General features: G+C 36.3%; 2 protein-coding genes across 3 annotated transcripts in view; both read left to right on the top strand.

The window, feature by feature from the left end:
• Positions 1-5,036, top strand: part of LOC115424151 (LIM and calponin homology domains-containing protein 1-like) — a 45,703-nt gene extending 40,667 nt beyond the window's left edge. The window contains exons 28-31 of the mRNA XM_030141257.1: positions 11-85; positions 711-819; positions 924-1,026; positions 3,659-5,036. Of these exons, the coding sequence (XP_029997117.1) occupies positions 11-85; positions 711-819; positions 924-1,026; positions 3,659-3,684 (313 nt within the window). The 3' untranslated portion in view covers positions 3,685-5,036. The remainder of the gene's footprint in view (positions 1-10; positions 86-710; positions 820-923; positions 1,027-3,658) is intronic.
• Positions 5,037-9,379: 4,343 nt separating this feature from the next.
• tmem192 (transmembrane protein 192) lies at positions 9,380-23,443 on the top strand. Of its 2 annotated transcripts, none has more exons than XM_030146966.1 (6): positions 9,380-9,424; positions 10,968-11,120; positions 11,362-11,623; positions 12,033-12,155; positions 21,198-21,303; positions 22,622-23,443. In XM_030146966.1, the coding sequence occupies exons 2-6, from the start codon at positions 10,998-11,000 to the stop codon at positions 22,734-22,736; spliced, it is 729 nt and encodes a 242-aa protein (XP_030002826.1). In that variant the 5' UTR covers positions 9,380-9,424; positions 10,968-10,997; the 3' UTR covers positions 22,737-23,443. The 2 variants fall into 2 exon arrangements, with proteins under 2 accessions (XP_030002826.1, XP_030002817.1); XM_030146957.1 differs by having other exon boundaries at positions 9,385-9,518.
• Positions 23,444-26,601: the final 3,158 nt, after the last annotated feature.

Below are 26,601 nucleotides of genomic sequence, written 5' to 3'. Positions count from 1 at the left end.
CTGCCTTCAGGTCCGGATCACATGATGCTGTGACGAGCACCCAGCAGTGTTCCCCGTCATCGCCTCAGCCTCCTTCACCAAGCAGGTGACGCTCACTACATTTACAAAGATTAGCAGAAATGTGACTTTCACTCTTTAACCCATAAAGACCCAAACATCCACTGTCAACCAAAACCATCTACTGATCTAAAATGTTTAATACCTGTTGATCCACTAATCCTATCAATACATGTAAATAATTGGTGTAAAAGCTTTTCACGGTCATCAGATATGACCCATTTGGATGATCAGAGGCTCCGTAGTGAACATGGAAACACCGTCATCTTCTACAACATTGATTCATCAGTAAAACCTGAGGAGTTGGATCCATGATAGTGGATGGAGACACTTGGTTTATGTTTAGTTAAGGACAGATTTGCGGAAAAAGTCACTTTTTCTTCAGTTTCCTCTGTTCCTGATATAGTAACCCTCAACTTTACTCTGAGCTATTATGAACATCTATATGATCAGTAAATTAAATATAGGAAAATACCTGATTTTCAGTGAAAAAACCCAAAATACAGAAGATAATATGACAATAAATAGTGATAAATCGCTTAAGGAAGGTCAAATATAGAGAAAATTAATTTGGGAACTGACACAAAAGTATCACTGTATCCTTATGAGTTAAGTTATTATCTGAACGCCTGCTTTTTCCTTTCCACGTGTAGATGTGTTAGCGGGAAGAGGCTATGTTCAGGATGTTCTCAGCCTCTGGGGAAAGGAGCCGCCATGATCATCGATACGCTGGGGCTGTTTTTCCACATGCAGTGCTTCAAGGTACTTTCAAAGCCTTTTCTTCGAGTTTCTTACCTACTGTGTTAGAATTTTAGCATCTTAACCATGGTTGATATCTTATGTGTGTTTGTTGTTTCTGTCCTCAGTGTGGCGTGTGTCAAGGGCAGCTGGGCGATGCCACTTCAGGGACTGACGTCAGGATCCGTAATGGACTGCTGAGCTGCCATGAATGCTACATAGCATCCAGGGGTGAGAACACATAAACATAGACTGACATGAATAAATCACAATTTAAAGGAGTGATGTTTTGCTTTTTTTTAATGGAATTATGCATTTTAAAACATTTCCCTGTGGTCTACATAAACTGTAAATGCTCTGCTTGGGTCTGAATTCTTCATTAATTCAACTCCACAGGTCCATCTTCAACCCCTATTTTTGACTAATGACACCAGAAAGGTCGTTTTGAGCGCTGGCCCTTTAAATCCACATGACCCGTCCCCCTTCAGGTTGTTAACCGTGCTTTCTGTCCTGTTCAGTCACTTGTGTTTGTTAATACAACCAACAACTGAACATTTTAGGTAACTGGCTTGAAGTTTGAACATATTTTCAGTATGGACTACAACCACTGCTGCTGACAAACAATTATGGCGTACTCAGAGAAATATTCATTGGAAGTCTTGACCTTATATGTGCAAATGTTGTGACGTAACTAGTTATAGAACGTACCAAATTAAGCAGGAATAGAAACGGGTTGTAGAAATCCACTTGATTTTTGCCAAAATGAATATAAAGATAGCTTTGCAGCACCTGGAGGGTTCAAATTCAAACTTTACGAACTATTAGGCTCCAAATATACAAATAAATGTACCAGACTAATAGAAGTGGGTTTAGCAAAATATGACCCTTTTAACACTATAAACCCAACTGAACCAATGTTAAAAACCAAAATTTTGAAAGATGACATTTAACTCTTTTCAGTTTAGTTTTTATTTCATACCTGGATTTGATTTGGTTGGTCTGAAACTAGTCTCACATCACCAGACCTGTGCTCTGTTAGCTCTCATTTGTCAGTGAAAATCAGGTATTTTCCTATATTTGGTGTATGCATGTGTGTGTGACTGGGTGAATGTGAAGAAGTGTAAAGCGTTTTGGGCACCATTAAGGTGTAGAAAATGCGCTATATAAGTTCAGTCCATTTGCCATTTGCCATGTATTTAATACATTGACTATATAGATATTCATAAAATTGAAGACACAGTGACGTTTCCATCAAAATATATAGTAAAAACAAGCATCTACAACCACTGTCATTTGTCAAACTACATGTATTTTACCGGTGAATCAATGTTGTAGAAGATGACAGTGTTTCCATGTTCATTACAGAGGCTCTGAACGTCCAAATGGGTCATATCTGATGATCATGAAAAGATGACAAACTGTATTTTACACCAGTTATTTACATGTATTGATAGGATGAGTGGATCAACAGGTATTAAACATCTTAGCTCAGATGATGCTTTTGGTTTCTGGGGGATGTTTGGGTCTTTTGGGGTTAATGTATTTTGAGATGGATTGAGCAAAATAATCAAATTTCTCATAGAAAGTTAATGGACAGACTCAACCCAAACTGTCAAAATACCTGTTCACTGACAAAACTATTATGGAGGTCACTATGTTACTATTGCCTTTACTATATATTACTATAATGATTACTGTTACTGTTATTTAGCCATATTGTTCTGTTAGTACAAGTTTTTCTTGAAGGACAAATTATAGCTTCTTTATACTTACCAGGTCATGACAGCACACATTTATATTTATATATTAATTTATTTCTATTTTTAATTTATGGCCACATCTCCATATTGGTTAAACTCTGCTTAATTTCAGTTTACATTAAAAAATCATATTTCCTGTAACAGAGCGATGCTTCATGTTATATCTGGATTTCTTCATTTTAAACCTAGTTTTGCTGAAGTCTAATGAGAACTCATCTGAGTTCAAGTTAAATTCATCTTGGGTGGTACAACCCAGAAATACAGACCCTCTGTCAATGTTCTACATAAGTAATTTATGTAGGTCTAAAATCAGCATAAGGGGTTGAATGCATTACTGATTTTCTATATATTGTAATTATTCTTTTATCTATTTGTTTACTTCTTTGTATTTTATGCATTGTCTGTTTTATCTTGTTGTAGTGTCCTTGGGTGTCTTGATGACAAACATGGCAATTTGATGACTTCAAATGTAGACAAAGAAGCCTGTTTCATAGGAGGGTAGATTGTAAAACACTTTGACACTAAGGATCAGTAAATATGGGCCAAACATGCTTTGTTTATAGATGCACATAGTACATATGTTGTTGTCTGTTGAGTACCAACAGTAGAAACTTGATTTTAAAATAAAAAGTATGAGTACTGTGAAACCATGAGCACATCTGTCTAGACCAGACCTGGGCATTGTATGACCTGTGGGCCACATACGGCCCGATAGCTGACCCTGATTGGCCCACATGAGGTCACTGGCAAATTAAAAGTCATTGCAAATATATATCATTGTAATAGACGCAACCAATACAATGGCACTGGTTTTATTTTGAAGGATTTGCTAAATTAACATTTTTTCGCACGTTCTTTCTGTACTTAGCATCAGCCTTATGCACTGATTGGTTTGTTGGTCAGTTTTCTGCCCATGAAGATGTCAGCTTACCCCTAAAATAGAAAGATTGATTCAGAATGCAGAGTTTTTAACAAGACAGGGAGTATTTCCTCACTGAAATCAGAGGTAAAGAAAAAAAAAAAAGCATTTATTGTTTTTCATGTAAAGTTACTGACGTTTATGGGCTCAGTGTTTAGGACGCTGTTGTGTGTTTTGTGTGCAGGCAGAGGTCAGCCCACCACACTATGATGGCCTGTATTTGGACTCAAACACCAACTGTCACCACGAGTGATTGGACGGAGAACAATCTGGAATCTTCAATCACTTTCTGGACCTTCTGGAATTTCCTGGAAAACTCTTGGAATTGTCGCTTTTTCCTGAAATGCGCAAACAGCTTTACAGCAAAAAAAAAAAAAAAAAAAATCCACAATACATGGACAGAAACACCACCTGCATAAGCGTACATGTGAATACACTTCTTCTGATGATTATCTGTAGCATGGACTTAATCAAGAAAATAGTGTGTTTAGGCCTTTGCACATCCATGTTAAGCACAGTCAAGTAACTAAAATAAGGTTCAGCTCAAACCTGAACTCTACTGTCTTTAACACATCAGTCCCAAAATCTAATTCAGCAGAGATTCATCAGCCCCTGCTTCTGCACTGGTCATGTGACTCGTCTCTGAGCGTGACGTAAAGTGGTTTGGGTTGAATAACCTGAAGTAGCTTGACCATTATTATGCCTTACTCATATCTTCTCATTCATTTTGGCTTTTCTGTTTATATTTTGCATGAAAGAAAAACATATATAAGTTATTGTGAGTATTGCTCAGATGGAACAGTGTGAGTTTGACGTCAGTTGTGATCCTCTCAGCAGTTTTAACTTTGCTATTTCCTGTTACATGTTGTACATCATCTTCTTTTTGACTTTTTCAGATCACAGTCACTCCTAACTGTGTGGCTGTTTATACTACACAGGCAATTTCTTTATTCATTAATTTTACAGGAATGAGAATGCATGTTATTAATAATACTTGTTCTTTGGATTTTAAATATTTTCCCTTTAAGATATTTTAGTCATTGTTAATTCTCGTCGGTCGACTGCATCCCAATCAGTGCCTTATGTAATGAATGGCAGGGCTAGGAGTATTTCACACTCACACAGACCTCAGGGTCTAAGGCACAGTGTGTGTGTGTAATAAGTGTGTGCATGTGTGTATGATTCATGCATGTAACAGTATGTATGTAATCTATGTGTGACTGGACTTGAAGCACAGTTCCATACCAGCAAAAAATGTTTGAATAGATCGGCCTCTCCTGTCATTTGTCATTCTCTTCAACCCCTTCCTTCTCACGAGCTAAACCAATGACACCGACTTATTTGCTGCTTTCTTGTTAATCCAACACCCTTCTTCCCCGTCTTTCCTCGTCGGCCTGTATCACAAATGTTGCCTCCCCAGAGTCTGAGCTGAACTCCTCTGTTTGTGTCGTTGCCTCTGTTTGGACACCTGACAGCATCTTCATCCCTCAGAGGAATGGAGCACTGAGTTCATCATCTTTTATAGCAAGTGTATGTTTATCAATAAAATGTTTTAAATGGGATTATATCAACCTTTTGATGTTGTTTTTTGTTGTTTTTTTTTGTGACTGAGAGATTCTGAAGGTATAGAAAAATATCTACAACGAATAAAATATAAGGAGCTGTGAAACATTATACTCAAAGAAATTGCAACACATGTAAACAAAACAAAAACACTTAATTTTGTGTGGTGCAATAGTGACCTCTAGTGACATGTTAGAGTTTGAGTTTTTCATAAGCAGTATATTACAAGTAAAAATCCTCCAGTCAATTAAGTGTAAACCTTGTATAAAGTCCAAGGGACAAAATGATCTGCCATCTGGACTGGTACTATCTGTCCCCCTGGAGAACTCTCAATCAGTGGGACGTGTTCCACCAGTGGGTCTCAAAGTAACATCAAGAGTGACGCATAAACAGTGGTGCTGCCAAATGATCAGATAAAAAGTGCATTTTGAGGCCATTTAAAATAACCTGTACTGTTTTATATACTATTATATAGATGTGAGAATTTACAAAAATAAGCGGCATTTTCAGTGACTAATTAGGTCTGACGTAGGAAATTACACATAACACAGGTCTACAAGGAAAATGCTTCCAGAATAAAAGTAATGAAATTTTACCACATTAGAGTCACTGATAAAGAAAAATCAAGTCAAAAATGCTGGTTGGCTGAACTTTCCAAGATACAGCCTTGGGTCAAAATGTGAAATTCAAGAATTAACGAGAGAATGGGTTTGACTCAAAAGGAATATTTGTCTCAGAGCTACAAGATCTACTTCAAAACACTGTCTGCACATTAGAATACATTCACTTTACAGGTTCTATTTAGTGGAAGATTTATAAAACTATTATATAAATGTACATAAACCAATATATATGTGTAATAACACTTAATCATATACCTTGAAAACATCAGCAAACCGGCACTTTTGTCATTTATTTTCCAATTTATCTTATTAAAATACGTAACATTTAGCACATTTAATCTCTGAAGCAAATCATTTCTAAAAAATTGTAGACCAGTGTAATCAGGCCAAGAACAGTCTTTTTTTCCCATAGGAGATAGATAAATAGGAAATATAACTGAATACATACTCTACTTTTGTGGCAGTTTGCAAATGAATTTTTCTCTATATTTACCTATTTAAGTGATTTATCACCATTTATGGTAATATTACCCTCCTTATTTTGCATTTCTTCAGTAAAAATCTGGTGTTTTTCTGTTTAATTCACTGATCATGTAGATGTTCATGAAACCTCAGAATAAATCCAAAGGTTATTATATCACAAACAGAGAAAATGGAAGAAAAAGTGACTTTTACAGTCAAATATAGCATTAGCTGAACATAAAACAGGCATCTCCATCCACTGTCATTGATCCAACTCCATGGGTTTTACTAGTGAATTAATGTTGTAGAAGATGACGGTGTTTCCACGTTCACTACGGAGCCTCTGAACGTCCAAATGGGTCATATCTGATGACCATGAAAAGACGACAAACTGCATTTTACACCAGTTTTTTACATGTATTGATAGGATTAGTGGATCAACAGGTATTAAACAGTTTAGATCAGTAGATGGTTCTGGTAGACGATGGATGTTTGGGTCTTTATGGATTAAATAAAGGGAGGAGCACAAGGAATGTTCAAACATAAGACAATTCAAAAACACTTATAAGAACATGTTTTTCACAAGATGTAGGGAAGAGGGTTATTAATTGTCACCATATGTTCACTGTTGTTTATGTATATATTTCCTTCCTTGAGTTAGTTATTATTTGTTTATTTTTTAGCTAGCACAACTAAGAAAGGCATTTGTAAAAGATTATATGTGTATTTTTATGTGTGTATATGTATAAACATATATATGTGTATATGGATGAATGAGTGTGTGTGTAGGTGTGTTTGTGTGTGTGAATAGATATATAAATACTGAAGAGTAATGTAAAAGGAAGAGGGACATATATTATTAATAATACTGTAGGGAGAGGGGGTGGGATTAAATAAATTATACTTCTTTCCACCCCTTTTTGGGCATGTAAATGGAATTATTGTGCTTTTCTTCTGACTAAGATTGTTATGATTCTTGATATTTGTATTATTATGTATGTTTTGCAAGTACATGTATGTTAAATTTCATTGCATGTTCGAAGTAAATCACTAAATCACAAATCAATCTGGTTTTGTACTGGTTGGCAGGAAAAACAACAGTATTTATTTAGGACATTACAGTTGACAGTGGCATGACACATACAAACCAGGTTTTCATCTCTTGATGTCATATTCAGCTTTTTTGTCTTTTATTTTGGGAGGATTTCCAAATGGTTGAGAACTTCTGCTGTAGGCTGTGGCAATGTGACTGAGTAAAACTATCAAATAATTCATATATTTTAGTAGAGCTAACTAATAGGTGCCTTATTTGTTCATGTCGCACATTTAATGAGTTATCTTAAATTAACTCAACTATTTAGTCAAAGTTTTCCAACAAAATTCAGATCGTGGTTTTAAAATTTGTTTTTGCAAACATATATCAAGTTTAGATGGACTGGAAAGGGGAGCAGAGAGGGAATGTCTTCAAACAAAAAAGAGAAGGCACTAAGGAGTAGGAGGCCAAAGGTCATCACCTTCAACCAGGCGCAAGGATTCCAGGCTACACTTTATCTGTCAAGAATAAATCACAATATCACAATCGTTTCATGCAAAGAGGTAAAAATACTTAAATTATTGTGAATGTGTATTATTTGCATGTGTGTTTCTATAGATGAAACATGCCTCTTGTTTGACCTTCTGAGGTAGCGATCTTAGTTTAGTATATTTATGTTTATTTTATTTTATATACAAATCTCAGCCCTTTATTTTCTGTATTATCATTTGCTTATATGTTTACATAGCTGACACATATCACCTGCTGACCTTGTAAATCAAGAATGTGTGTAAATTTTTTTTTTTTTAATTTTGTTTTTATTGGACAAGAAGCAAGATATCTCTGCATCAACATTCATACATATGATATCCATTAGAGTCCTTTTTGTTTTTCTTATTTTATACATTCAACAGTGTCAAAAAAAAAAACAAAACCTGAACTGGGTGCTTACAGTTTTGGAACTTCTCACTAAAAAAAAAAAAAAAAAGAAAAAAAAAAAAGACAATCACCATTTTCAATACCTCTGGGTTCTTTAAACATTACACTTTTATGCAAAAGTAAAACATTCCCAAAGAGTAAATACAGGGAGATTGTAAACAAGGAATTCTTAGAGGAGTGATACAAATTCTGGGCGGCTAGAGGATACAAATTTAATCCATTTGTCTCAAATATGGTAAAATTTATCCCTCTGGATTCTGATATTGTAAGTCAATTTTTCCATTTTGAAAATTTGCAAGACGATCTCGTACCAGTCTTCTAATGGTTGAGTTGGCTTTAGCCACTTTCTTGTAATCAATTTCTTGCTGGCTGCTAAAAGCGCCTGTAATAATTTTGTATCCTCCCACCGTTCCAGTACTGAGACATCACCAAGATATAAATTTACAAAGTTATAAGGAACATGAATCTTGAAGACCGATATTAAAGTCCCATGAATATCCCTCCAATACTGATGCATCTTGGGGCAGTCCCAGAGCCCATGATAATGATTGGCCTCTTTTGATCCACATTGTCTCCAACACTCAGAAGTGCCATCTCTGTACTTACCCTGATGGGGTGTCTTCAAAAATCTAACCACATTTTTCCAATAATGCTCTCTCCATTCTAAAGAATTTGTAGAAGACCCACTGAAACTGACAGATTTCTTCCCATTTCTCATCCGAAATTCTTATTCCCGCTTCCTTTTATTTTTGTTGTTTTATTGTTTAAAATCTCACTAATATTTGAATGGGCTTGATGTGGGTCATCTGATCATCACACCATATTTAAAGACTGAAAAAGGGAACGTTACAGTGATGATTAATAACCATTATACATAGAGTCATTTTAGTATTTCATATTTGTTTATATATGGTAATGTATTATTATTTTACTGCATGAAATATTTGGTGGGTTCTGCAGGGCCAAACAGCATCATAAGGTTGGACAGTCTCTTATCTGTCGAAGCTGAGTTGACTTTTTCATAGTCTCATGTTACTTCAATCATATTAAGTGAAGTTGCTGTTAACCACTTCTTGTTTTAACTGTTGCATTGAATGTTGCTCTTGTCAGATTATATTCACTAAGATAGCATACACAAAATTATTAACTGACAAATAATACAATCATGTTATTTAACGCAACATAATAAATACCATATCGTTTAGACTTTTTGTCCCAGTCCGGACCTAGGAACTAATATATACGGAACCAAAGTTCACCTGACGTCCGGACCACATTGGCGGACCGGAAGTTTACAAAACTGATAGCTCGCCCCTTTGACAGTTAGCATGTAAGCTAATGATTTGTAATGTATTCTGTTTGTTTTCTTTACAAACATCCAATATTGAAACCCTATGGACTCAAAGGGACCGTCACCTTATGCAGTATGTAAAACTATTTAACATTTGAAAGTTATTAACATTTCGCCTCTTCCACACAGAGAAAATTATGTTTTATGCTAGACAATTAGCATCGGAGCTAAAGTTGTCAACTAAAAGAAGCTAGAAAAAAATCATTATTTTTCATTTAGCAATATTTATCAGTAAAACGTGCATGATAAGCAGGGATTTATCTAAAACCACTTATGCACAAATACTAGTGTTGCATATGATATGATATCTCGGTGGTTTTATCAACTGTTTCCTGTTTACAGTGAGAATGTTATGAACACTAGCTAGTGCACGCTGCAGACCAATAGCAAACATTAGTTAGCGAGTGAATGTGTTTATTTTTCTGTCGTTAAAGCAGTCATGCACGCATATGTTTCATTTAAATTACGATCTAAATGGCTGTTTAAAGTCCCTTCAGAGTAGTGCTCTTTCTCTGTAACTCGTGCCTGTCTCTGTCACGCTGGTGTTTTGTCATTGATCGCTACAAATGGTGGAATATAATGAAGTTGTACATAATCATGTTTACATTAAATACCATTTTGATCACTCAAGTTTTGCTATTTTTAATTGTTTAAACATTAATGTCATTAAGTTCCAGAAGCAAATGTACTTTTTGCTCCACTATATTACAAGTGAAAAAAAGTCAGTAGTTACTTGCAGATTCATATTAGTAATTCAAAATAAAGAAGAAAATTAAATATTTAGCTGCTAAATATGTGTACAAGTACACTATATTAAAAGTGCCAAACTGTTACCTTTTTCAACTTTAAAGATGAATATATTGATTTGCTGATTTAAAAAAAAAAAAAAAAAAACAGTAAAAAAGATTATTCTGAAATGGACCACTCTGCTCTTTAGCTTTTGGTGGTTTAACTATATTTTGAAACCAATATCGCTTTTACTGCAGTAAGATTTTCAATGCAGGTCTTTTTTTTACAATATGTTTTTGTTTTTTGTTTTTTATATAAAAGAAATTGTACCAGATCCAGATACCCTCCTCCCAGATTGTAACTGGGTCAAACTGTGCAGAGTTAGTGAAGTTAAGCCCACAGGATGTGGCATTTTAAGGGGACCATCAGTTAAAAAGTATGGATGAAAATTATACTGTCTTCATAATTTCCCCATACACATCCACAAGTAATAGTAGAAAAACTTTAACACTTCGAATTCAGATTTTTAGAATAATCTGGTTTTATACACAGGAACTCTTTTGATCCTAGCTATGAAATTTGTATTGGGCTTTTACTGATTGTGATGTGTTTAAATATATGTGAGACTAGCATACTATGGACTGTAGAAGGTTCATCCTGATCCATTCATTGTTGGTGCAAACATTGTGTATGAGATGATGAACTTAGATACTAATGTGTATATAAATGCACACAGTAAAACTCCAGTTTATACTCACTTTGCTTGACCCTGAAGTGGTATTTCTTTCATCAGACAGGTGCTGCAGTAGATTTTTCACGCAGTATGGATGAAGACTCTCTGGTGGATGGTCCTCTGATCTCTACTGATGCTCTCCACTCTGCCATCCGGAGAGAGTTCCAAACTATACCAACATACTGTCATAGCGGTCTGCTGTCTCTGCTGCATGTACGATTTGCATTAACACACATCTCTCCTGTGTTTGTTTGATGAAATTTGATTTTTCCCTAACATCAACTGTCTTTGTAAATTTAGCATTTTTATGCTGGGGAAAGTATGTAATACAATACACATAGTATTATAAAAACTTGGTGTTTAGAATCAAAATACAAAGTAGCACAAAGTTTGACATCAGTTTAATATTGTCACTGAAAATCTTTCTTGATCCTGTTACTCTTTCTCTTCTCAGGTGGTTTATGTGGTGTTGTCAGTGTGTGTGGCAGTTTTGTGTGTTCTGGAATATGGCCAAGTGGATCAGTGTGCAAAAATATTTGGTGTCATAGGAGGTGACAGTGCCATTGTGTTTGGGAAGGTATGTTTATGGGTGCTGGTGCTGTTGTTTACCGGGTGTGCACAGCACCACCACAGTCGAGCCAGGAAGAAGGGGTACCTGCGATTCTACAGAGAGATGCAGGGACTGATGCACCTGCCGCTTACCATACATTCAACAGGTACAACTTCATAATCACAAACACTGCCTGGCCAAAAAAAACACAACCAAAAAAACACACACAATATTTTGTTGGAATGCCTTTAGCTTTAATTATAGGATGCATTTGCCATGGCATTGTTTATGACACACAATATTTATGCACTGTCACAATCAGTGTAAGTCATTTTTGCATTGGTGATGGTAGAGTTTGACATTTACAGCAAGTGTTGTCCCGCACATCCCAAAGATTTTCAATGGGGTTCAGGTCTGGACTCTGTGGTGAACAATCTGTGTGTGAAAATGATGCGATGTGCTCCATAAAAAGTCTTGTAGAGTCTTGATTTGTCCACAGGATGGCAGTAATGTTAACATGGATCCTTTTTTGTGACTACCTGACTGACATCCTGACTTTGTGTGTTTATGTGTAGGTAATGCTTTACTGCTGGTGCTTCTGAGTGCTGGATTATCACAAAAAGTGTGCACCTACATGCTGCTCAGTATTCTGGGGGTGGAGCTCCTTGTGGCATTGCCATGCTTGGTTTATTACACAGGTAAAATGAGGTGTCTTATTGCTTTCCGTGTTAAATCAAATAATCTCAGCCTGCATGTACAGCACACACATACATGTTTACGCATTCAGTCTACATGTTAAAGTAGTCTTTAGAAAACCTAACAAATATAGCAATGTATGCACTGTTGCTAGCAGTTTCCTAAAGCTCTTCACTGCAGTGACCAATCTGGTGTCATTCTGTTAGAATATCATTAACTTTACTGTTACTTCAAAGCAAACTTAAAAATGTAACTATTTAGACACATGAAAATGGGTTTGTTTTTAAACAGAAACCATAATGTAAAAAGTATTCGCCGAAATTAGATGAGAAATGTAAGCATTATAGTGCTTTATGAAGAGACACACCCCTTAGATCTCACACACACACACACACACACACACACACACACACTACCCCCACTCTGTATCTGTCTGTGCACATTCGCATCACAATGCCTGCCCTGCCCTTTTCAGACTCAACAGCATGACAATCAGCCTTTCAGCTGTGTGTCCACCCTCAGTCTCTGTCTCACTCTGCTGATCTGCTCTTTCTTTGGCACAAGCACCATGCAAACTTTGTCCGATAAGAGCCATTCCCATATATATTCTGTCTATTGTCTTGAGAACTAAGTGATTATGTGTGAATTAACTCCAGGTCCAATTGTTCCAAATGTCTCATAATGCCATTGAAAAATGCTACTTTAAGTGTCACAGTCATACTGTAGCGCTGTGTTCCACAAGGGTCACATTATCAGGGAGAGTAAAGACACCAAAGAATGATGAAGGAAAGTGGTTTCATACACCTTGAAAGTAAATAGAATTAACAGATTTATTCAGAGAGATGACATAGATGTGTCACAGAACTACCTACTTTCTTAGAATAATTACTCAGTGATTTGACATAACTTGAGATTTTACTCATTTTAAGGTGAAATTCTCATCCTCTTGTGTGAGTTTATTAAACTGATCAGTCACATGATACCTGCACCTCAAAAAGGAAACATCTGACTGCAAAATTTCACAAAATTTTCATAACCATAGTTGTTAAAGTTTCAGATTAGTTCTTGACTTCATAAGTAGTTTTTTTAATGTCTTGGCTAGAATTAGTTTTGTTTTCACATCTTACAGTTTTGGTTTGTCAGAATTTATAATGAACTTAAAAATGGCAAGATGAACGACTGACATGGAGTATTTTACTATGTATTAGTGGGACCAAGAAAGAATAATTGAATGGCTTCAAATATTTACAAAACTGTGGTTTATTGTCCAATACTATGCAAATAAATTTTAATTGTGTATACTCTACAAAAACAAAGTTTATTAGCATTTCCATTTTCATTCATGCCGCAGTGTTCATTGAAGTTTTGAATCGTTTTTATTTTTATGAGTCTTAACAGAATATTTTTGTCATTGCTAGGTTTAGTCTTAGTTTTTATTACCTGTAATTTTTTGATTAAAACATAGGGGGAACTCTTTCACCCTCAGTGTAATGCAGTTTTCTCAGACTATAGCTAAATTAAAACAAAAAAAAAGTTATATTTAATTTCATATTTTGCGGAATGGAAAATCAAGTGAACATTTCTTGACTGTTTTTAGCATTAGCCACTGGCCTCTGTCATTATGTAAAGGAAAACTACTCTTCAAGCTGCTGTATCAGAGGATATTATTATTGAAGACGGTGTATTTAATAGGAAATCCATAGTAAAGTTGTGTTTGGCAGCTGAAGGGCACAGATAGAGGATCGAGATACCACAGGGGCAAGGAGGGAAAATAAGAGACATTAGGGTTTAGCCTAGCCAAAGGGTAGCCCTCAGCCACTCCACCCAAACACTCAGGCACACACACATTGTCCTGGTGTTTACAGTGAGGGGCATTCGGTGTGTGAGGGGGTATCTGTTCACCGCCACATTCCAGCTCAGATCCGTGCAGTCAGGCACGACACTAACTGAGTGACATCTCGCAGTACAAACCTTTAAAAGCCCAAACTCAAGCATGTGCACACACTTCAACTAATGCAAAGTCAGGGACATCGGTGTTTGTGGAAAATAAAATAAAATGTGTCCTTCAGGAGGAGACGGAGAGGCAGAGATATAGTGCCTGCAGCTATGGAGTTCATACAGGAAGACCTCATTCAGCTTCTCTTTGAAGTCCATGCTGATTTTAAGTGTGTGTTTGTGTGAGTGTGGGCATTCTTTTGCCTGTGTGTGTGTGTCTTTGAGGTGTGCTGTATGTTTCTGCCTCTCATTTTAACATGAATACTCTGTCCTCTATAGACCCCCATACACATCAAAGCTATGGCTTGGCCTTCAAAGGCTTAACTTAGAATACATCTCTCTGCTCTGCCTGGTCAGAGCTTCATGTAAGCACTGCAGGGCATGAGGTTAACACACACACACAAACACACACACACAGATACAGATACCTGCAGCCATGTCAAATGTAAACTTCACATAGTAACGGACCGGGTTGAAGGCCCAGACCACATTATAAACTGATCGTGATCCTTATACTTCATAGCATTCAGGGTCATGACCCACATGTCAATAATTGGAGACTTTGAGAAGTGCAATTCTAGTATTAAATTTAGAATATGCCATGAGAGGAAAAACAGAATGGGTTACTGTGTTGGTATAAAGTGTTTTCATGTGTACATGTTTCAGATAACACCTAATTTATGAACAAATTTGTGCTTTTCAGGATTTTGGTTTGCTGTTTTTAAGAAGAAAGTCTCCAGAGAACCCTTTGCTATATAAAATGATTTACATGTTTTTTTTATGTTTTTACCTTGAATCACCAACATAAGGACAAATATACAATAAACAGCTTCAGATCTAATAAATTTACTCAGTTTCCATTGTATATACAGTACAATTTTAGACCCAGGTGAGGACTGAGGACTTTGACAGTCAAACTATTCACTTTAAGACAAAACCAATCTCACTTTCACACTTCAGAAACCAACTATTGTCGTAACCAATCATCAGATCGCATTTTCAGCATTTTTCTAACTTTTTTAATCAGAGTTATTTACCTGTTTTTCTCTGTAAAACTGATCTTAAGAACAATGTGTGAACTTTCTATTTCATTCTCCAGAAATCAAGCACTTTATTCAGATATACATACACACAATCTGCTTTATTAGCCTTTTTCTTCAAATATAAAACATTTTTTCTTTTGCCACATACTGTAAATTTTAAGTAACAATGCCTAATTACACTGGATGTTCATCATCCAAAGAATCCCAAGAAAATTGAATCATTTTCCTCTGCCTCTAGATTTAAGTAAAAGAGTCATCATTTCTGTCATGAATATTTCTTGACCTCTATTCATCAATTACTAAAGGCCAGGAGGCTGATGGCTATACAGTACAGGCCAAAAGTTTGGACACACCTTCTCATTCTTCGCATTTTCTTTATTTTCATGACTATTTACATTGTAGATTCTCACTGAAGGCATCAAAACTATGAATGAACACGTGGAATTATGTACTTAACAAAAAAGTGTGAAATAACTGAAAACATCTCTTATATTCTAGTTTCTTCAAAGTAGCCACCCTTAGCTCTGATGACTGCCTTGCACACCCTTGGCATTCTCTTGATGAGCATCAAGAGGTAGTCACCTGAAATGGTTTTCACTTCATAGCTGTGCCTTGTCAGGGTTACTTAGTGGAATTTCTTGCCTTATTGATGGGGTTGGGACCATCAGTTGTGTTGTGCAGAAGTCAGGTTGATGCACAGCTGACAGCCCTATTGGACAACTGTTAGAATGCATATTATGGCGAGAACCAATCAGCTAAGTAAAGACAAACGAGTGGCCATCATTACTTTAAGAAATGAAGGTCAGTCAGTCTAGAAAATTTCAAAAACTTTGAATGTGTCCCCAAGTGCAGTCGCAAAAACCATCAAGCGCTCCAACGAAACTGGCTCACATGAGGACCGCCCCAGGAAAGGAAGACCAAGAGTCACCTCTGATGCTGAAGATAAGTTCATCTGAGTCACCAGCCTCAGAAATCGCAAATTAACAGCAGCTCAGATTAGAGACCAGATGAATACCACACAGAGCTCTAGCAGCAGACACATCTCTACAACAACTGTTAAGAGGAGACTGCGTGAATCAGGCCTTCATGGTCAAATAGCTGCTAGGAAACCACTGCTCAGGAGAGGCAACAAACAGAAGAGATTTATTTGGGCCAAGAAACCCAAGGAATGGACATTAGACCAGTGGAAATCTGTGCTTTGGTCTGATGAGTCCAAATTTGAGATCTTTGGATCCAACCGCCGTGTCTTTGTGCGACGCAGAAAAGGTGAACGGATGGATGCTACATGCCTGGTTCCCACCGTGAAGCATGGAGGGGGAGGTGTGATGGTGTGGGGGTGCTTTGCTGGTGACGCTGTAGGGGATTTATTCAAGATTGAAGGCAACCTGAAGCAGCATGGCTACCACAGCATCCTGAAGTGACATGCCATTCCATCCGGTTTGCGTTTAGTTGGACCATCATTTATGTTTCAACAGGACAATGACCCCAAACACACCTCCAGGCTGTGTGAGGGATATTTGACCAAGAAGGAGAGTGATGGAGTGCTGCGCCAGATGACCTGGCCTCCACAGTCACCGGACCTGAACCCAATCGAGATGGTTTGGGGTGAGCTGGACCGCAGAGTGAAGGCAAAAGGGCCAACAAGTGCTAAGCATCTCTGGGAACTTCTTCAAGACTGTTAGGAAACCATTTCAGGTGACTACCTCTTGAAGCTCATCAAGAGAATGCCAAGAGTGTGCAAAACAGTCATCAGAGCTAAGGGTGGCTACTTTGAAGAAACTAGAATATAAGATATGTTTTCAGTTATTTCACACTTTTTTGTTAAGTACATAATTCCACATGTGTTCATTCATAGTTTTGATGCCTTCAGTGAAAATCTACAATGTAAATAGTCATGAAAATAAAGAAAATGCAAAGAATGAGAAGGTGTGTCCAAACTTTTGGCCTGTACTGTACCTGTTTTAGGCCTTTTTCAAATATAATTATTCCATTTCTACATACATCCCTTATGTAACTTAAAGGGGTCTTATTGAATATTGCAATCTCAAAAAGTTTTGTTATGGACATTTGCACTTTTTTCTGATAATAAATATGCTAAGAATGTCAATTTTTTTTTCTTTTTTACTAAAACACACTGTTTTAAGCATTTATTGTTTATAATAATGATAATTAATGTCCAGATATTGAAAGTAAAAAGGGGCATATTTTGCTAAATCCACTTTTATTAGTCTTTGGTACATTTATTTGTATATTTGGACCCTAATAGTTCAAAAAGTTTGACTTTGAACCCTCCAGGTGCTGCAAAGCTATCTTTATATTCATTTTGGCAAAAATCGAGTGGATTTCTACAACCCGTTTCAATTCTTGCTTAATTTGTTAAGTTTTTTAACTAGTTACATCAAAACATTTGCACATATAAGGTCAAGACTTCCGACGAACATTTCTCCGAATACGCCATAATTGTTTGTCAGCAGCAGCAGTTGAAGTTCATACTGAAAATATGTCCAAACTTCAAGCCGATTACCTAAACTGTTCAGTTGTTGGTCATTTTAACAAACACAAGTGGTTGAATGGAACAGAAAGCACAGTCAACAACCTGGAGGGGGTGGGGCGTGTAGTGGCTCATTTGCATTTAAAGGGGCAGCGCTCAAAATGACTTTTCTGGTGTCATTCCTCAGAAATAGGGTTGAAGATGGACCTGTGGAGTTGAATTAATGAAGAATTCACACCCAAGCATAGCATTTACAGTTTATGTAGACCACAGGGAAATGTTTTAAAATGCATAATTCCATTTAAAATGGCAAAATATCACTCCTTTAACGTGAGAAAACAGTGTATATGCATTATTAGATCATTATCAGAGGAGCATTTAACATCAATAAAGTTCATTATGAAAACTGAACATTGCTCAGTAGGAGACTGTATGTGTATTTGTATATAATTCGATAATCCACTTGAATGCATTTCTATTAAGTTTTATGATGCAGTTTGTGTTATCCTAAATTTTGACACCAAGATGTTCATTTTTGCAAATATATATCACTTTCAAATATTGCTAATCTGTCCTCTTATTACTAATAGTTGGTATTGGTTGTAGAACACCCCCCACTGCTAATATATGATATGATATACTGTACATTTCAATGAGGTGCCTGTAAACTGGCTGCTTTTCACGTCCTGTGGTGTTGCAACTAAAAAGGTGTCAGTCAGTGCTTTTCCCCAGTCTCTGAACATCAGTCACCTCGGCTGCTGGGATCTGTTTCCTTCTGGTTGTTTGATTTCAATGCAGGCGCGGCAGAGCTGTGTGTAAGCACTATCTGTGGTTCCATTAGCTCTTAGCACCTTGAGCTTCACTGTGAATCACCTGTAAATGTGTGCTTCTAGATGGGTGATTCAGGCTCCTGTTAGATCTGAGTAGACCTGGTCTGAGCACTTGTCTGTTGAGCCGTGTGAGTTTGTGTGCGTCTCTGACAGATGTGTGAAATGTGTCACTTTTTTTACTTTTCTCCATCCATGTCATCTATCCATCCAGTCATCCAGGGGTCTGTAACTGCTTTTTGAACTTCCTGAACATCCAAACTGATTTTACTCTACATAACCACTTGTCTTTTCTGTCAACACTGCTTGATTGCATTTCTAAATTTATCAGCAATAAGAGAGTTACTGCACCCTGAATAAGTTAAATTCTGTTCAGTTTTTTAAAATCTCATCTTAAAACCCACCTGTTCTCCTTTGTCTTTTAACACTCATGCAGTGTTGATATTTTGTTCCTATTTTTATATTTTAACTTGTTTTATTTATGTGATTGTATTTGATTTAAATGTTTTTTAATGCTTTTATTAATTTTATTGTGCTTTTAGTCGTCTGTACAGCCCTTTAGTCCACTATGGTTGTTTTAAAGGGCTTTATAAATAAAGTTGGATTGGATTAAGTATAATTTAAGACCTAGTTTACTTCCTGTCACACTGGGACTGGACTTTTTTGATTCACTCAGTGTAATATGTAGTTAAATAAGGTGAAAGCTGGTGATTCTTTGCTGGTGGGTTTTAATTGTCTTCCTGTGCAGCTCTAATGTCTTTGTACCTAAAGTTCTTTCTACAGTATTGCTATGATAGTTTTAACTAGTAGATGTTTTTATGATGAGACTGCACTGCTTGCATAGGTACTTTCATGTTGAGTTAGTTTTCTTACACAATACTACTACTACTACTACTACTACTTCTATTGCTACTACTAATACTAGTTGTTCTTGCCCTTACTGATGTTGATGTTCATGCAATTTTTATATAGCACATTTAAGAGTACTAATAACTTAGTTTAATAGGAACCTCACAGGAGTTAAAAACAAAAACAACACAATAATATATAACAATCATTAATAACATAATTGGAAAACATTACTGCTATATACAGGTGATAGTATTGAAAACACTCTGCATCACCCACTCTTTTATCACACTATACTCTTCACATGTCATCAATCCTAAGTTAAAAATAGTTAAATTCCAGTCTGAGATTCGTTTTAGGAAACAGGCTTTTTTTTGTACTAGGGGTCACCTATTATTCACAAAATTATAGTTGTATGATAACTTCATTGATAAAAAGATTTGTGTCTTTGAGTTATTTTACATCCAGAATAATCCAAAATCCTATCATTTTTAGCCAAATAATAACAAAAGAGCACCTAAGACCTCTACAAACCTAGGGGATTATGGACATTAGACATTCTGTTTGTTTTAGTAAGTGATTCACTTTCAACAGCAGTTCAACAGAACCAAACAGACGGTAAAATTATTTACTCTGGTATGAACTGTAAATATTTGCAATTCATTTGTCTCTGTGCCTCGTTGTTTCTGTAACAAACCCCTAGCAAACACAACCTCATCGTTATTTATTTATTTATTTTTTTTTTTGTCCCTTCACCATCTTCTGGTCCTCTCTCCACCCCTTTCATTCTTTCTTATTCTGGAATGTCCCTGTCTATCTCTCACACATACTTGCTTACTGTTGCTATATTTACACACACAAACACACACACAGATTTAGGGCCTCATTATGCAGGAATGTCCAGTATTTCTTTAGAATTGTGTGTGAGTGTGGATACAGAGATGCTGTGCTGGAGCAAAGTAAAGATAGCACTCTTTAGAACCTCCCTGACAATTTCCTCTGGCTAATGACACTCAGTCTTATCAATACCTCCGCCAGCTCCGCCCCCTGCCCCCTTCCTCACACACTCGATCCGCATACACAGACACACAAACCACGGTCTTATCTTGATTCAGACATCAGCACCATCTCCCATATTTTTCCTTCCCTTCTTTACTGCTACTGTTTCACCCACACCCACACCTTACCACTAAGCCCGCCCCTTGAGTAAAGGTGTATGTTTAGGGTGTAGGAATTAGACGTTTGAGTGCAGGATATGACAGCCCATAAGGACTAAGTGCAGGATATAACAGCCTGTGTGTGTTTAGGAAAGGGAGAGGAATGGAGGACAGTTAAAAAAAAAAAACACAAGAGTGTGCCGTTTCTCACCTGAATGCTTAACATTGATAGGAAAGCTCTTAAGTTTCCAACAGTCGCAGAAAAAATTATTAGACCACCCCTTGTTTTCTTCAAGTTCTTAGTCATTTTAATGCCTTGTGCAACTAAAGGTACATTTGTTTGGACAAATATAACGATAGCAACAAAAATAGCTCATAAGAGTTTAATTTCAGAGCTGATATCTAGACATTTTCCATGTTTTCTTGATAATAACCAAAATCATTTAAATTCTTACATCAGTATCTATAGCATTGTACTGCTAAAAATAGTGCTTTTAGGCATTCCATGTTTTCTGTTCTGTCACACAGGAATTAGTACTTGATTGCGTAACCATTGTTTTTGATTACTTTTGATGGTCTAATTTTTTCCGCGACTGTATATCTTCGTGTACAAGTAGCATTTCAAATGTTGGTTTTATCAGTTAAATGAAAAACAAAAGAAAGTGTTCTGTTTGTTTTTCAGTCAAAGTGACGCAGTTCAACAGAGTGCGCGCCGCACCAGATGTGAGCCAAGAAGAGCATTCACACAACTACAGCATCACAAGCTCGCCGACTGAGACGGGTTTCAGGTACACACATTTCACTCCTACTAATATAACACAAGAACCGAATTATGTAAGATGTGGGTACATTATGATCAAACCTGCCCTTTTGTCTGAGGATTCTCAGTAAGTGGGCAAAAATCTTGGAACACATCACATCTACAGGTTGTAAGACTAAACATTCTCATTCATTTGAAATGTGCGCTTATTAAAATGTTCATGTCAGCTGTTGTTATTTATTATCATGTCAAATATTTAAAGGCTTTTTTTTTTTTCGTTAGTGAGATTTGAAGAAACCAGACAGTTACTTGTGTTGTAAATGTATTGTTTAGGGTCAGAATGTGACTTTTTTTTTTCCAGAATTTTAGAGGTAAAACATTTGTTATAATCATAAAAATTTCAGTGTTGAGCAAAATTAAGTAAATAATAATAATAATGATAATAATAATAATAATGATAATAATAGCTTTATTTATATATCACCTTTAAAAATGAAGTTTACAAAGTGCTTTGACAGACAAAGCGGAAGGCACAACAGCAGGATACAAGATGCAAGTAAAGACACTAAAACAGAGGCAACACAATAAAAGAGATATGGACAGCAAATGCAAAAACATGACACTTCAAATAAATTAAGTGAACTCGAGTAAAGAGGGCAGGGATAACATGATGCTGGCAAGTCAGTATAAAAATGATGGAGTGAGATAAAACATCATGTATGAGAATATAAATTAATAACCAAACAGGATAAAACTCAAATGTAAACAATTAAAATTAAAAAGGGACAGACATCACACAAAAGCAAGTCTATAAAAATGTGTTTTAAGAAGTGATTTAAAACTAACTAAAAACTAATTCTGAAACATTTTGTCAGCGTGTCACAGTATAACATCTTTATTGTTTTTTTTTTTACCTAAACATCTGGTCAGCAAAGAAGCATCTGACTTCAATATGTGCCAACAGTTGGGTCTTTATAGTGTCTATTATGAAATACATTGAAGTGAAGCTCTTTTACTTTGGACATAAAAATGATTCTACGATGTTAATGTGTATATTTTTAGGGTTAGCTGACAAGAGGTAGGAGAACTTTAATTACTGCTCATTTTTCATAGGATAGGATATAAAATGTTTGTAATCCTATAGTCTCCAATATCAATTGCAAATGTTTTTCTCTGTCAGTTCTGTTTACCCGCAGTGATCGGCCTTTAGAAGGAAGAGAAATAGCAGAACAGTGGAAGGATAGTAATTGTAACCGTGTGCAGCTAACTCCATTAGGAATCCACTCCCTTTGTCTGTTTAGTTTCATGTCTGAGAGGGCTTGTGTGTTTATTTGTGTGAGTTACAGGGAGGGTTCCAACCTGGAGGAGGTGGTGGAGAAACAGGCCGACCTAATAGAATACCTGAAACAGCACAACACCTTACTGAGCAAGAGGCTCCTCAACCTCACCGCTCAGCACTGAGTCCTGCCTGACCTCATCCTCTTTGTGAACCAGCCGCCACCCTTTTCGTAACAAGAGCCTGATGGTTTTAACAGCCTGCTCTTGAAGGGAGCATGCAAAAGAGAGCGGTTCTGTGTTTTTTTTTTTTGTTGTTGTTTTGTTTTAAAGAAGAGCACCGCAGAAACAAGAACCAGTGGATAATGCCGGGATATCCATTCGCACATATGCACCTGTATGCACAGAATGACGGGGTGAGTCTGTGCGAGGCATCCTCACCTGTGATGGACAGATAACCCAGAGGGAGGAAGGTGAGTTGAAGGTGGAGAACAGTTAAAGTGGCACTGTGGGAGGAGGGTCACAGGAGTCATGGCTCACAGATCAGAGGTGAGGGGGTTTTATCACTTTGCTGCGACCCCCGGTGAACTATGTATGCCGCTGCTTATGACTATGAGAGAAACTGAAAAGAATAAGGAAATTGTTTTAGAGATTATCTGCACTGAGAGACTGAAGGAGAGGGTGGTTATCATTTATCAGGGTCAACAGAGAGAATTAAGTAAAGCTGAGCTGAAATGTCTTTATATGTTATTTTTATGTCTGAATGTGCTATGAGTTAGATAAAATATGTTTGTTGCTGATTTGGTGATGTTTTTTCTACTTGTTTAATCATTGATATTGTGTATTTGTGATCAGATTCTAATAAATCTTTAATATACTTCTTTAATGCTTTTTTTATTCAAGGCATGTTTTTTTTTTCCAGGTTAAGTTCACACACAGTGTAACACCCTCCGCTACCTTGTTAACCAGTGGGCCGCAGTACTACAATGAAATCCAAGCAGGTGGCTGTAGTTTTCTGTGTTTAAACAACTATTTGTCCCATTTAATGCTTCTTTAGAGGTAAAAGAAGGGCTCAAACAGTAGAGACTTTGGAATGTTAGCTTCAGCCAGTGAGACTGCCTTTTCCCTCCTCACCTTTTCGCAACAGTCACAGTAATCTGTGGCAACAGAATATTGAGGTCATCATTCCAGGCCTTGGTGTTTGTTCCCTATTGTGATTCGTTTATGCTCTGACATCCGTAACTCCACAGGGAGTGCAGTATTTACAACTCCTTTCCCATGAGGCTTCTATGGGGAACTCTCAAGTATTTTAGGGCAGGATCAGAATCTGAGGCTTTTAGGTTACACAAATAAAAATACTTTGTTCATACTAAATATCGCCCAAATTTTCATGAAGTCTGATTTAAAACCTGGATTTTCCCATATTCATTACTTACAGTATCATTAAAGACTTTTCTAATATTTATTTTTAATGTAAAAAGTAGTAATTGAATTTTATGCACCAACAACAAGGTCTCATGAAGAAATGGCAAAACAAACATTTATTAAAAAGTTTAAAACGTAATACAATAGACATCTGAAGTGCATACATGCATTATAAACACTTTGCAGAGAACACTCGGTGGATGCTGTTCATTTCAGCTGCAGTCACTAAGATGCTTCCAGCTCTTTGGTCCATAGCTTTTAAGTAGAGTCTGAAAAATTACTTAAAGACACATGTTCCCTCTCACTTAATCATACCAATGAAGACATACTGGCTGAAGATGGGTAGAGGAGCTGCTTGCAATTGCACAAAGTTACATATGTGACCACCAGGCTGCAAATGCCACAACATTTCATGGTTTATATTTTGTTAATGGAGCAGGGCTTGGGTTTGTTTTTATCTTTTCTGCATAATGTAGAGTATGTACAATGTAGAGAAGTGATTCATCATTTTCCCCTCCTCTTCACACTCTGGGTCATGGCACTGGGATCCATCCATGGTGTTTGCTCCACACACTGCAGCTGCGTCATACTGGTTTTCACCCTCATTTTTTTGCGCTTGAACCTGTAATGGAAAAACATAATTAGTCGCATGGAAGAAGAAGGCATCAACAGATTAGGGAACTGAGCGTGTACCTGAGACCAAAATGAAAGAAACCCCTACCCCACCCTTTCCCCAAACACTCCCTACGGTACTAAATCCCTCTTTTTCATCATTAGTAAGATTTATGCCTTAAGATTTTTCCACTTGGATTGTGTTTTGAGTGAATACACACCTCTGCCACTAATCACACACACCCTCTTAAGTGCCACCGGCTGACTCTGTTGTGTGGTTTCATTCCATGTATCACACAGCTCTGTTCATATCCTCTTTTACACAGAAACACATGCAGTGAATAAGTGCACACCTGCGCTGTGGTGTTGGTGTGTTTGTCTTACTTTAGGGGAAAGGTACTCTGGAGTGGAGAGGAAAGCAGCGTCTTTGTTTGCAGTGGTGGTGTCGGTGGTATTTTCTCCTGATATTCAAGAAATCTGCAAGACATGGAACACATTTTTATTGTACAGAATCATTCAACAGGTTGTTTAATGTTAGAGAATATTCTAAGTCTCTTGATAATTGATACACTACAAACAAAAAGTTAAGGAATATTTTTCATTTTTGGGCTTTTTTTTTTTTTTTTCCAGTTGGGATTCTTACACAGTGCTTTTTACTTTTTTGTGTGTGAATTGAATTGAAACACTTTTTTTTTAAATGACCAGACATAGTTTTATTAACAAATGGCCAAAATGACAAAAAAAGAAATATCCTTAACCCTTTCATGCATGAATTATGAGAACCTTAATCAAGATTTTTTTTTTCCTGAGTGTTTTTATTCCTCTTTAGGTATTAAAAAAAAGACAATGTGATTGAATTTTTTAAATGAACCTATTTTTTTATGGATTTACAAAAATGTCCGTTCAGCTGGACAACATACGTTTAATTTTTGAAGCAAAGAAACGTGTATTTAAAAAAATGCAATAACAAAGTGATAAACTGTGTGAAAACTATGAAATAAAAACAGTTTTTAATACAGTTAATCTAATGTTTGCTCACATTTGATCATACTCTAATACTAGTTATTACTCACCTCATCTAGATAATATGCAAAAAAAAAAAAAACTGTGTAAGAAAACATTTAATTATAGTCTAATAACAACTAGCACTTGATTTAGACTCAACATGTTACTGCAGATCAGATTTGTATCACAACTGTAAGTGTTCTATCTGCACTCTTCTCTTTTACTTTATTTTAATTGGTTATGATTTATGTTTATTGATTATGTTTTAATTATAATTGTGTGTTTTTAAACTGTCTTTTTTTCCATTTTTGTAAAGCGTGTGTATGAATTGTACTATACGAATAAATTTGCCTTATCAAGAATAAATAGAATAAAAGTTACAGTAATTGTATGAATGTCAATGTATGTGATGGTGCGTAAGTGTCCACTGTGTTGGCTGATATAGAACTAAAACTACAAAACCCATGAATAAACAAGAGAACAGATGTAGAATAACTGTCCACTATAGTGACCAGTATGCATGAAAGGGTTAACTTTTTGTTTGTAATGTTTGCATTTTATAGCTTATATTAACCCTTTCATGCATAGTGGACAGATATTCTCCAGCTGTTCTCTTGTATGTTCATGGGTTTTGTTGTTTTACTTCCATATCAGCCAACACAGTGGATGCTTATGCACCATCCCATACACTGTAATTGATACCATTACTGTAACTTTGCTGTTCTAGATAAACCTGATCTGCACTAACATGGTTGAGTTTGTTTTTTTTTTTTTGTATTATCTCCATGAAGTGAGTAATAGCTAGTATTAGAGTATGACCCCGAAGGCCTAAAATGAGACAAAACATCAAATTACCTGCATTAAAAATGTTTTTAATAGTTTTCACACAGTATATCACTTTCTGATATTGTGTTTAACCCTTTCATGCATAGTGGTCACTACAGTGGACAGCTATTCTACAGCAGTTCTCTTGTATATTCATGGATTTTGTTGTTCTTTTCGTTGTTGT

The sequence above is a fragment of the Sphaeramia orbicularis genome, chromosome 1 (genome assembly GCF_902148855.1).
Source record: "Sphaeramia orbicularis chromosome 1, fSphaOr1.1, whole genome shotgun sequence".
NCBI lineage: Eukaryota > Metazoa > Chordata > Actinopteri > Kurtiformes > Apogonidae > Sphaeramia > Sphaeramia orbicularis.
Note: the sequence above shows the minus strand (reverse complement) of the source record. Positions and strands in the feature narration are given on the sequence as shown.